The 13,758-nt window shown below is 37.3% G+C and overlaps 1 protein-coding gene across 1 annotated transcript; it reads right to left on the bottom strand.

Annotated features, from left to right (window-relative positions):
• Positions 1 to 5,479: 5,479 nt before the first annotated feature.
• btbd17b (BTB (POZ) domain containing 17b) lies at positions 5,480 to 11,881 on the bottom strand. The gene is made up of 3 exons (XM_036590124.1): positions 11,623 to 11,881; positions 7,780 to 8,065; positions 5,480 to 6,642 (listed from the first exon to the last, which is right to left on the bottom strand). Exons 1-3 carry the CDS (start codon positions 11,708 to 11,710, stop codon positions 5,568 to 5,570), a joined length of 1,449 nt encoding a protein of 482 aa, XP_036446017.1. The 5' UTR covers positions 11,711 to 11,881; the 3' UTR covers positions 5,480 to 5,567.
• Positions 11,882 to 13,758: the final 1,877 nt, after the last annotated feature.

The following is a 13,758-nucleotide window of genomic DNA, read 5'->3' as shown; positions in this document are numbered from 1 at the left end:
TTTGTTAAGATGTAAATAAAGTCATTGAGAATGGTTTGAAATAAATGTGCCATTCTAGAGTGTTGATAGGAAATGGACACTGGTTAGTGCTTTTAAAAGTCATTGCACAAAAGTTGATGTATGTGTTTCTTGATGCCAATGATATTGTTTTATGATAGTTTTGAGATAATCTTTTGGCCTTAAATGTTTTTTTTTACATGCAGGGCATTGTGTAGCAAAATGGTACCAAAAGAAAACATACTTATATGAAAACATACTTATATACTTATATGTTTATATGAATGCCACTATGTATGAATGTTGAGCTTATGAGCCGCTGAATTTGTGTGCCAAAGTGCATCTGTAGGTGATTCTATGTATAGCAACAATACACAAGAGAGTCAGTCCTGCTCTGCGAAACAGATTTCTTTTAACAAGGACAAGATTAAATAAAAGATACAAATCTGACTGAACCTGATTGAACCTATAATCGCTTCCACTAACATGCCAGAAAAAAAATACAATCCCTCTCTGACAACAGATGGTTGATATTACTCAGGCTACGGGGTAAATAAAAGGCTCAGAGTGTGAGTAAATGCCTGTGAGTAAATGCTTAATATGCATTTTTAAACATTTGAATAATTCAATTAAAACAGTTGATAAGCCAACACATAATCAAATGATTAAAAAGCTGCTTACAAAGTGCAAGAGAAGTCTATTATAGAGAGTTTTTGTTGAATTTCAGTCGACTTTGGCCTTTAGTCAGATGTGATTTTGTGTGTATTTTGTAGTGTTGACCACCTGGTACATACAGTCGTATGGAAATGTGTGGGCACCCCTGGTCAAATCAATGTTTTAATGACTTGCAGATGAGCTATCGTTCCTAACTTTACTACAAGGTTGGCCCAACAAGGAAGGTGCGTCTAATAGAGTGGACGGTAAGTGGACATGGTGTTTAAATACTCCAGCAGCACTGCTGTGTTTGATCCAATTACACTAGTGCGGCACACTTGTACCCTGTGGTATGCACAGACTTTGTCATTGTGGAAATAATGATGGTATTGCCTCAAAAATTCATTTCTGTGTCATGGCGCTCTCCATATTTCAGAGTGTGCTGGAGAGCAGGATTAGTAGCTACTTTATGGCACATCTCTATTCTGGAAGCTGTTCTCCTCCATGTACGGATTAGAGGCATGCGTCATGCTGCAATTCTATCCCTTGTCTTCTCTGAGATTAAAAAAGAGTTTTATGCTTGGCTAAAGAATCAGCATAGTGCTGAAAAATAAATGAATGAAAGAATCTGCCAGTACTCTATAATCAGCTGATACATAGAAATAAAGCAGAATTGTTAAACAGTACTTATACTATGGAACTGAAATTGACAGAGAATGCATTTGTGCCTCTTTTCTACTGCAGGGCTGAACGGTTCTGAGCACAGAGGGTAACCATTCCAGTGGCTTTTCCACACGGACACGGGTCGACACAGATTGCAGGCCTTAGCCTGTTTTTTTCAGCATGGTTAGCTAAACGTACCTGGGGCTACAGAATTGTTCAGTGGCATGACACAACGATGTAGCTATTCGCTGATTGTTTCTACATTTATTGTGCCACCTCATCCTGCTGTGTTATTTCAAACTTGAAAACAAAAGTTCAGTTCGTCACATGAACGTCAAATAAATGAAAGCAATGCGCGATTTTAAATCCACCATTCGGTAAACATCAAAACTTCAATCTAACGCTAGTTAAATGTTAAATGGCATTGCTAACTAGGAAAAGAGTAGCTGGTTAGTGTTAGCTTAGCTAGCATGCTGTCAGCTCTGCTCAACACAGAACATGTTCGATTCTGACTAGCAAAGGCTTTACTGACAAGTTTAGATGATAATGACTCGAATCTGAGAAAGCGAAGTTGAGCGGCTGATGTTAGAGGGAGAGAAAGCCGAAATTAAACCTGTAACTGGTATCTGGAGCTGGAGCCTCCTAGCTAAGCTAATGCTAGCTGGCTTCTCTCTCCTAGCTAAATAAACTAGCTTAGCTAAAGAGATCCAAACACCCCAGTGCAGGTTTGATTTGACTAACTGCGCTGCTATCACAAATACAGACGATAAAAACTTATGGCAGTGAGAGTAAAGTCGACTGATTGGCGATGGAGTAAAAGAAAGCTCAAATTGAAGCTGTTCTGTAGTGCTTTAATCTGTAGCCTTCTAGGCTAAGATAACATGAGTGTATGCTGCACCTTCCCCCAGTAGAGCTCGCTTCTAGCAAACCGATGATTAAAACATCAAAACACATTTAGAGGATAATGACTCATGTCTGAGATCACAAATTTGAATGACTGTTGCTGAAGTGACAGACAGATAAAAATTAGAATTGTTCTGTGGTGCTTTAAGCTATACCCTGCTGGGCGACACTAATGCTAGTGTTAGCCAGCTAACATTACAGATGAAGCCCACCACAGCACAGGCTGTTTCAGTAACAGATGCTTAAATACCACCTGTTTAAAAGATAAAGAAGTTGGGAGCATGCTGAGAGACTGGTGTTTGAGTGACAGATGGAATGCTTGTATTTATATACATGTGGGTGGTGTGTGAGTAGCTATTAGCCAGTTAGCAGTTATCCACTCGTTTGTGTAGTTTTCTTCAGTATTTCCTGGTTCTGATTTAGCAGCACAACAGAAGGAAAAAGAAACTGTAACTAGTCTCACGAGTCCGGACCAGTGCGGAGCAGCCCAGCATGGCCTTGAGGGCCATTTGGCTTGACAGTGAAAAAGAGGCCTTGAACGGCTGTAGAGAGAGCCAGAGATCAAACTAGCGATCTCCTGATACAGTACATTTTATGTCTCCCAGATGACTTTTGCTATTAAAAAAAATCTTCACTCAATAAGTTTTGAATAATAATACTAATGATATTATATTTTCACTTATAATGCTTCATGTATATCTTAGACACAATTTATACATTTATACAGCAATTTTAGTGTTGCTGCCTCAGGTACAGAATGCCTCAACCAATTGATGGAATAATAAGATCGGAAGATTACCAAGGAATTTCAGAGCAAAATGTGCTACCTAGTGTAAGGAAGCTAGGTTTAGGTCAAAGATTATAGGTCTTCCAGCATGATAACGACCCAAAGTTTACAACAAAAAGCACAACAGAAAGGTTGTAAAGGAAGAAGTGGACTGTTTTAGACTGGCCAGCAATCCTTATCTCAACCCCAAATCTTTGTAGACAGCTGAAATCTGCCATAGGGAAGAGACACCTTGAGCTTGAAAAGTTGTGTGGGAACTGTGTGGGGGGCAATGGAGGAGTGGGAAAAACTACCAGTAGACAGGTGCAAGAAGCATGTACATGGCTACCAAAAATGTTTGGAGGCTGTCATTGCTGCTGAAGAGTGTGTAACAAAACATTAGGAAAGAATGCCATTAATACTGTCCATGTCATATTTTGTTTCTTTTCTTTAAAATCACTTCCTGAAAAAAAGACATTTTTTTGTGTATAAAAACTTTAGACATCCATTAAAATATTCTAATGATAAAAAATGTCTATTTATTTATGAACATATTGTACATTTTATATAAAAAGGAAAAGGGTGCCAATAATGGTGGCCAGAACCGTGACTGTATTTACCATGCAGATGTCAGTTTTTGGAAGCCATTGTTGCAGTCACCAGTGACTTCTAATGTTGCAGCTTTGACAAGGTAGTCGGCTTTGTTGTTGCCATTCTTGTCTGGACATGGAAGTGCCCTATGACTTTCTTCCAATAAATTCTTATCCCACAGTTACTAAATTTATAAATAATAAATAAATAAATAAATAAATATTAATAATATTTGAATAAATGACAAAGTTTACTTTAAGGGTCTTGGCAGTGAATCTTCAGAAATTTCAGAAATAGGAGATCAAAAGTAGATTCTACTTGAAACTTTTGAACTACATTAAATATCCACATTGTGTTTTACCCCTCATTAAGTTTTGGACCTTGGCTCTATTGACATATACACAGTAGTGAATGGTGTTTGGTTTATTCTGAGAGTAAGAATACGCAACAGAAAGAGATCTTTGATCTTTAGAGATATTAAGATGTGTCATTCAATCTCCATATCACATCTCCTTTTTGGAAAGTTTATGAAGCAGAATGACTGAAAAATAAATTAATATTATGAGCTAATATCAGCAAGCAAGTAAGTAACCATTCATTTTGATCATAGATTGTTTTGCTGCTTCAATTAAGTACAAGTTTTAATTGAACAAGCTTTTTCAGGATGTCAGTGTCTCCCACTTCTAAAGAGCCTGCGAGAACAGGTTGACTATAACATTGTGTCTGACATTGTCATTCAAGGTAGTTGCGAAGAGTTTTATAAACTCTAAATGTCTTTTTGCAAAGGTGATATTTTTCACATTACCTCTTTATTGACACATAGGACAACAGTTTTTAGAGTAGTCTAAACATAAATTTACAATCTCAACATTGCTCCTACCATCAATTTGAAATCAGGGTCTACAAACAACAGATGAATCAGCTGAGGAAACAAATAGAAACTTTAATTAACACAAAAGACAAGCCTACCTTTAATTAACATTTCCTTTGCAGAAAAACCAATGTAAAGGAAAACATAAAAATAAAGTACATAGTAGGCATGACTGCAGCTGGTACACATCATAACCTAAGGTTTAGTACATAAAGTAAGGTCATACCGGTGTAGTTTTGGGGAATGGAATAAATTTTATCATGAATTCACTTTTGTATGAAGGCTAAATCAAAATCAACACTCACTTATGCTTGTTCGGAGAGTGTGCCTCATTTTGTAGCTATTTTTGTCTATGGGAAAAATGAAGTGAATTTTCACAAATCAGCCTTGTCACACGCAATGGTAACTAAAATTTTCCAGAGCAGATACATTTTGTCCTGTATACATTTTACTGCTGGATATCACTCGGTTCTCTGAATTATGTGGTCATTAAGTAGTTAAGTAGTTAGAAATATGCTATAAGCACATTCTAAAATCAAGCTAATAGTCCTTATGTGAGAGTACCTGAAACAACACCAGCTACTTTAATTGTATAGTACCATATTTGACAAAGCTTTTTTCAAACATTATTTGTATATCCTAACTGCATCATGTTTTGCAACAAGAAAAAATGATCAGCCAAAAGAATGACCTCAAAGTAAAAGCAAAAATCTAGGAATAAGTTAAATTCTCACATAATATTCTTACAACAATCTCAAAATGGATAAATTAAGATACATTGACTAGACTTAAGTTGATTTCATAGACTAGACTTAAGTTGATTTCACTTGCTATGACAATTTTTTACAATGCTGTCAGTCTTGATGACACAGTCTTAAATGTTCTTAAACTTTCAAGCTAAATATGTTAGCTTGCATGTAGCAATTTTCCCATTTTGATTATTTACCAACCTTTTGATTAAAATGACACAGTGATGTTCAGAGGAAAAATGTATGTAGGACAAAACATACAGGCATAGGAAGTGCATCTATGCTAATGGTAAAACACATATCCTCAACGGCCTATTTTACTAAAGTGGATCTAAACAATATATATGCAATTCAAAAAGAAGAATGGACACATTTATTTTCTGGCTATTATGAGGCTATGATAGATGGGCTTGACTATAATATGCAGGTAGAGAGAGCTGTCAATAAGGTACTCTGATGTACGACGTTGCAGGTCAGCATCCACCAGAAAGTCCCCAGTCTCCTCTGTGCTTTGGTGGAAGTTGTAAACATGGCGTACCACAACCTTTCCCTGCTGCCGAGCTGCCACAATCACTGTCTTCTGGAAGCTAACACCAGCGAAGTCTGGACTTGAGGTGGCCGGTGTGATGATAATGCGTGGCTGTCCTCCGTCAGTACGCGTAGGTTGCATAGATCCATGCTCGGAGTAGGTTGAGCGGACACTGAGTGGGAGCCAACGTGGAGAGAAGAGAGCATTCCATGTCACTCGCTTGCTAGCATCATGGCCACTCGGGCCCAACTGCGTCTGAAAGCTGAAGCTGCGGTCATCGCGTGTTGGGTTGTTGATTACCCATGGTGAGCCCCAAGCTGAGGACAGGTAGTTACGTGGCATGAAGAGGCTGCAGTTAACGTCAAAGTACTTGGCCAGCTGGACAGGTGAGGCCGCATGAAACTGGAAGGTCAAAAAGAGAAGATCACGCACCGACTCGTAATACTTAAGCATCAGCGGTGACTGCTTCTGCAGGCGGAAGAGGTGTTGAGGTGGTATCATACCATATCGGACTGCCCGCAATGCGCTCTCTGCTGTCATGTCAGCTGGCTGGTTCTGACTGATCCAGGCCTCCAGAGCCTCATACAACTCCAGCTCACTTTGAAGCACAAGGTCAGAACGCTGCATGAGGGACAGCAGAAGCTCATCACTGATAGAGCGCCACTCTGCACTCTGGAGCACTGATGACAAGTTCCAAGAGAGGTACTGCAAGCAGCTGTCCCTTAGAGTGGTATCTCCAGTCTGCACTGCATACTGGTACCAGCTCACCACATGACCTGTTGGGGAGTCACTGGACAGATGTTGCGTCATGTAACGTGTGAGGCCTTGCTGCAGGGCCCATATGTGGTACTTACTGGCTAGCCTATGTAAAGCAATGGCCTGGTCAGGGCGCACAGAGATGTCACCACAGTAGAGGTACCTGCCAGAAAGAGTGGCCACATTAGACTTAGACAGAAATTACCTTGAGAATATACTTTTAAAAATAAAGGTTCCTAAATGGTTCTTGGCCTGATACTTACCTTGGATGTATGTTCTAAGAGCTATTTTTATGAAGATTATTAAGATCAATAACTTCTATCTCAATACATTTGTATATTCTCTGATCTACCCCATGTGTATGAATGACTACCTCATATACCCAAGTATAGTCATTGTCAGCAGAGAACATTTAGGGCCTTGTAGACCTACAGAGAAGATCTAATGATTTTGGGAAACTAAAAGTGCATGTCTATAATTGTGATTGATTATATTTAATCTCTGCAGGTTTTGTATTTAAACTCATATTTCATTGTTTAAGTGTTCATTGTTAAGGATTGCCTAAAAGGAAAATCCAATCAGGATTTTTCCTGTGCTATTCAGGTAGATACAGCCAATCAGTCTCTCCCATTGGTTAGGCCTTCAGGAGCTGAACAGAAAGCCTAACATGTTGGATTAACTGCCAACATTATTAGGAAGTTTTCAATCTAAAATCAAAAACAGTTAATGTGCACTAGCTTCAGTTTTGTGCTAACCTACTATTAGACACCCCTCAGGAATGCTAGCAAAAATTAGCTTTGCTGTAGAGATGGGTTTCTTTCTAGAGAAGTGGTCACCAACTCCTTCTTTCCAACTTCTTTCCTCACCTGATCCATCTAATTACTGTCTTCAGAAGTCCTTGATTAGATGAAGGAGGTGTGTTAGATTTGGGTTGGAGAAAAGTGCAGGAGCGTCTCAAGGAGGTGCGTTGGTAACCACTGTTCTAGACTTTTATGGCCCGAATTGAAGGCCTAACTCTAACAAACACAATTTGTCACTGGTCACTTCCTTGAAAAGGTAAAATAAAAATTGCAATATATGACATATTGTTCATAGCAATTTCTAGTGATGCCAATATATGTGATTTTTGTGTATTTGTCATTTTTTTTTCTTTGACTAATTTTACTTAAGAGATTACAACACTGCCCTGTTTTCAGTGTAAGATCAAGCTGATACACATCACTCTGATCTCTCATAACTTTTTTTCTGGAAAAGTATATGCTGTTGTCTTCACCCTGTAGCTTTAAACAGTTCCTCTCACCTAATGAACTTGTCGAAGACGGAAGCACATTCGGCGCTTTCTCTGAGAACGAGGTTGCTGGAGTTCCGCATCTGTAGGAGCTCATCGAATACATCGCTTTGCAGAGTCAACACCAGTGAGTGGGCCTGGATCACCTTCACCTCATCCGTACTGACAGTTTGTATCCGCAGAGTTACATCACTGCCATTGCCGAGGGCCAACAGGGCCTCCATCCGCTGCACCAGAGCCATTGAGTGATTCAGAAGAGTTGCACTGTTCTCTAGTGACGCCTCCTGCTTCAGTGCAGCTGCAGAGGAGACGGGATAAAATACGGTTTGTTGACAACATGCATGTTACAAAGAAATTATAATGAACACTCAGTTCTGTTGCCCGCTGTTGAAATACCTTGGATAAAATTCTACTTTGATACGTTTATGGCACATCTTGTCCATTATGTTCTTTTTTTAATATGTTAAACTCTGCAAATAAGTAGAAAAGCACTCCAATTTTCATATAAATGCTATATTTAAGTTTGTTCCCTGTACAAGATGTGTTAACTTGAATTCATTTAGAAAATGTAACACGTAGAAGCATATCATTTGACTGGGGGTGTTCAAAATTTTTTTGCATATGATGGTATTACAGTGATATGTATTGGTGTAACTACCGGCAGTGCAGTCAAGCAATTATAAGACCCATGTAGTAATTGTACCTTTATACACTACTACAGTTTTATACCCGTAACCCAGGGCTAGCTCAAGGGCAGCCACTGGCCTACATTAGAACACCAACTTCATTCCGACATAAAACCAGATGCATACATTTGAACACTCCTGAACAAATTATATGTTTTGTTGATTGTTTAACTGTGCATAAATTAACACATCCTCTACAAAGAACACACTTAAATATGACAGTTTTTTTTCTACATTTTAGTGTGCCATTTCTATTTGTGTTTGACATATTAGAAAAAAGTAAAACATAAGATATAAAATTTGCCAGAAATATATATATATAAAACTATATATATATATATATATATATATATATATATATATATATATATATTTACATTTATAAATCTGTGCATTAAAACGTAGATGTATTAACTTGTATTCACTTGGAAAATCAATAAAAAGTCATTTGTCAGATCCTGGTTACCGCACTGGTGATAAGGTAATGATTTTAAAGAAATATGCCTGAATTTGTTAAGCCGGTGCCACCAGGGGTTCTTTACATGCCAGTGTAAGCAGCTGTAGAGGAAAGAAAGTAAATGAACAAATCTATTAATCTATCAATCATGGAGAGACAGAGGGTTAGTCACGTAAAGCCAGCTGCTCTCTGCTCTGTTGAAATGAGTCGATCTTCCTCGCCAAAATCATACGATTGATCACATAAAATAATTTCAGGCCTGCTACACGCCCTTATGATAATTATGGTTTAGCTCCTGAATTGAGCGAGTGAATAGCGAGGCTGCATCCAAATTCAAACTGCAAAGGTTCAAATGCTGACGATACCACAGAGAGCACAGCTCAGTTCCTCTCTCCTTACAGTGGCGCCGGCCAGTCAATAGAATTTGCCAGCCCTCCTAAACTGAAATATTTGGTCAGCAGTGCATGAGAGACTTAAAAAGATGAAAGGGCTGCTTTCACGTGTGTTGGAGAAAACACATGGTTGTAAGAGAAATTCACAACTGGCAATAACTAACATGTATATAAGAAGACATTTTCATGATATGCAATAATATAACAAAATTTCATTTTTCTGAGACCTGACAAGTTGAAACAGTTGGAGTGTGCTGGAATGTGGCATCACCAGTGCCACATTAAAAATGCTATCATAAACTGTTAATACAATTATTTGTATTCAGTGTTTTAGTGTTAATCACTACATCCAATTAAACAAGACCAATTAAACAATCTTGGTCTATAGGCATCATCAGGGATTCAGACTCATGACCTCCTGACAATATGACAAAACCTCAGACAGTTATGCCACATAGAGATCCCTGTTAAGTCTCTTTTTAATGAAACATGCAGCTGGTCAGTGTTCTTTTTAGTACTGATTTCCACGACATGCTCAGAAAAGCTATAATATGTCGCTGCTGTTGGAACAAAACCTTGTATGACCGTTTTTCAGTTTTTTACCATAATTTGAATATGCCTGTTGTCCTTTGCATTGTGTTCAAATGTCATGATGAATGGACCAAGAGAAACGTCCCACATTTTACTTGGAAAAAAATCTGGTTTCAATGACTTACATTAAAAACAAAGTATGTTTTTTCCTTCTCCTGTAAAGTTACCATTTTGGAGATATGAGGTTTTGTTCTGACAGCAGCGATATGATAATGATATTATATCCTCATATCACCCACGCCTGGAAAGAATTCAGTTTTGCAAAAAATGCTTTTAATTTAATATCAAAATGAAAATGACGTTATAGCAACTTTTTCTCATATTTGACTACATGCATTGTAGTGGCCAATGCATTGTTACATTTGTGCTTTGAATTTGAGGGCTAACTTTAAAGATGGCAGAAAACGATTCTACCAGTATATGTAATGAAATATTAATTCTGTGCCCAACTCAGCCCAACTGACATAGCGGTTAGCCACTAAAATTAGCCAATATTGAGAACCCATGTGCTTTATGAGTATCAGCAGTTACTATACGTTTATTAAAAAAAAAGTCCCTGTGTAACTATATTACATCAGTACTAGTCTCATGGGACAAGATGTCATCTCTTAATGCAAATACACATCTAGGGACAACTTGTTAAACTTTTGGGGTTGGGCTGGGTACAATGGTATCCCCCCTCCAAAGCCCGTCCCCAGATTGCTCTAGTCACAATGCCCATCGGGTGATTTCATCAAGCATACCATCACCTCCTACTTTGAGCTTTTTCTTTGGTGGTGGATTGGTTTAGAAAAATTACCACCACTGTGAAGAAGTCATTTAGTTTCTCTATAATAAACTATTTCACATCAAACCTCTCTGAATGACTTGGTTTACATTTCAACAATTGAATTATGCAGACATTTTGAAAAATTGTCCTTTAACAGAAACCAAAACTGTATATAATTCTGTGTAGCTTCACCCCCAGTGCTAGCATATTTATATTATTTTAGATTGTGAATGCTTGTTTATTTGTGTGACAATTGAGACCGAATTAAAATGATTTGGATACAGAATTAACAAACTTCTCAGATAAAACATTTTCCTAAAACAAATCATTCTTCCACAAAGTAACATACGGAATGCTGACTAAAACAGACTTTTCTTATACTGTTGATATCAAATATTGCACGTGAAGCTTATATTAATGGACTGATATGACTCATTACAATCAGTTTCTCCTATCTGAAAGTTCTCCAATCTGTTTTTAGCCTGGAGCAAAATATTCTGAGGAAACCTTCCCACCACCCTCCTCCAGCTTCAGCTGTCTATGTATAGTCCAGCATTGGTGAGTGGGAGAATAGCATAGAGATAAGGACACTTGTTCAATAATTCAGGATGCACTGACCTGACATTGCATAAGAGAAGGGAAATCACTGTCATACAATAACAGTGCTGTTCATGCATCTGTAAAATGTGCAGTTTTGTCCCAACACTTGCAATATGACCAGAGAATGTTTTTGTTCATAACCATTTACTGAATCATGTTTGGTATATCATTAAAATAATGAGATAGGTAATAAGATTATGTCTTGCACATAACAATTTATATAAGATGATAATATCATATAATAATAATAATAATGATAATAATAATATTCTTGCCAATATTTTTGAGTCTTTTTTGTGTGATATACAAAGAAGCTTCCAAGCCATCTGAGCAGTTAATAAAAAGACAGTCAAATCTTACCTCCTCCTACCGTCTGGACAGCAAGCACCACAAATAGGCCAAACAGACAGACCATGGTTGAAATTCTCTGTCCAAAGAGGTGACGCATGTCACAGCCGTTATCTTCCTATTTTCCTTTCTTTCCTGTCTTTTTCTTTCTTCTCCCAGCTTTATCTTTCTGCCTGTTTTTCTCTGTGATATGGCTGTGTGAGCATGAGTGTGTTTGTCAGGATATGTGTGTGTGTGAGAGTGTGTGTGTGTGCGTGTCCTGTATGGTGCCCAGTCCTCCTGTCCCACACTCTTTATGTAGGACAGTGGCCCTTCCCATAGCCTCGCGAGGAACCATTGATTGGTGGAATCTGGCTGGGCCGTTGCTATGACAACAGCTTTGATTTTTGAATTTCTCCCTTTCTCAATGTTACATGGCATCGATCTGTGGCACTCAGCCAGTCGAGATGCGGCTGAAATGTATTTTTTGGATACGAGTGGGCGCATGAGGTGTGATTGTGTCCGCTAAAAATAGAAACCACCACACATTTGTTTCTTTTTTATATTTTGACATAGAAAACAAATTGCAGTGTGAGCCACTTACAATGTACACTAATATGTATTACACATCACATTTAATATACATTTATGATAACAGCAGATGCTTAATTTCCAAATCAGACAGCATCTTCTCAGTGATTTAATGATTTGGTGAATTACTCATTTCTAGGTGCCACATATATACATATATATTATTGATCACTACAATTAATCTGAGCAATTATAAATTCAATAAACCATAAAATTATGGCCTTTGTTGTCAGACTTTGTCAGAGTTTGAATACATTAGGCTTTATTTTGCTCTTCACAGACCTTTTGACTACTGAAGGTTCCTGTGCAAAGAAAAGCTAAAGAAAAAAACAGCTGAAAGATCCTTTTAACAGTGTGTTTCATTAGCTACACTTGTCAACCCATCAGGAGGTCAATAATGACAGAATTGTATGGCTTAAGTATGGCTCAGAATGTACACTGATGTATTCTATTAATTTCAAAATATTTCCTATTAATATTACAGTGTTAATATCAAGTGTTGCAATAAAGCTGCACATTTTAATGTTACATAAAGAAAAACACTGTCATCTTCCTGCATTTTTTATAGAACTTATATTGTAAGTAAAATGCAGATGATACTGTGCAAGACTGATGATACCTCACATGAGCTATTTCAAAAAAGTTATTTAAAAGAATTAGTAAATTAAGTGGCATGTGTATAACTACTAAATGAATTAGAAAATTGTCAAAACCTTGCAACTGAAATCACCAGCTGCCTTACGTTGTGTGAATGTTGATTAATGGATAGATACCAATAGTCCAAAATGAACTTAAAATAAATTCTCATTGCATTATTGTACTAAAGCAATAAGCCACTTAATAATGTAATGCATTACAGTAATTTTATCAAGGGTAAGGGGTGTTCTTAGGCATGATATGAAGTGCCCATGATAAACCCATGATAAAACCACTGTAATGCACAGTCCTGAGTGCCTTATTGTTTTTTTTAATGGCGACAACATAAAATATTATAAAATACACACATTTCAATAACTTAAATTAGAATTGTTAATAATCTCAATAAATAATTCTTCTACCAAGAAAAGTATGCTATTTTACATACTAAGGCTTTTTTTTTTCAGGAACTACAGAGACTTCAGTGCAAACTGGTTGATCTATTCTTAGATTATAGAAGTGTGTAATAAAGCTTTGGGCCCAACAGCGGTCATGTGAGGGGTTAAACAAAATAGGGTTCTTTCTTCAGCTGTCCATGCACTTGGTGCTCCATGTAAGCAGCATAAAAGTCCCTCTACAGCACAATCCTTTTTTTTATTTATTTATTTTGGTGCATTAATGCAAAATTCAGTTGTTGTGAGGCAATCATAGGTATTTTATAGCAGCTGCGAACTTAATTCATTCAATCAGATTTTAGGTCCAGAATTACCCATTTCAGAAATTGAATTTAACAACTTTTTTTTCCCTATAAAGTTTCAAAGTCACCATATGTTGTTACAACATAAAATAAAAGTATTCAATAACAGTTTTGCTTCAGTGGACACAAAGAACATAAACCTTGTAATCTTAAGTGCACTTCTTGCAGATGTGCCTTTCAATTAA

Source organism: Colossoma macropomum, unplaced genomic scaffold, assembly GCF_904425465.1.
Source record: "Colossoma macropomum unplaced genomic scaffold, Colossoma_macropomum, whole genome shotgun sequence".
Taxonomy (NCBI): domain Eukaryota; kingdom Metazoa; phylum Chordata; class Actinopteri; order Characiformes; family Serrasalmidae; genus Colossoma; species Colossoma macropomum.
The sequence above is the reverse complement of the archived record's forward strand: the minus strand, read 5'-3'. Positions and strand labels throughout refer to the sequence as shown.

Bases quoted from the DNA above. Each gene is read 5' to 3' on its own strand.
- btbd17b (XM_036590124.1), bottom strand. From the start codon at position 11,710: ATGCGTCACCTCTTTGGACAGAGAATTTCAACCATGGTCTGTCTGTTT. The intron at 8,066-11,622 runs GTAAGATTTGAC...TCTCCTCTGCAG, and splicing joins TGTCCAGACGGTAGGAGGAG to CTGCACTGAAGCAGGAGGCG. The intron at 6,643-7,779 runs GTGAGAGGAACT...TCTTTCTGGCAG, and splicing joins GTCTTCGACAAGTTCATTAG to GTACCTCTACTGTGGTGACA.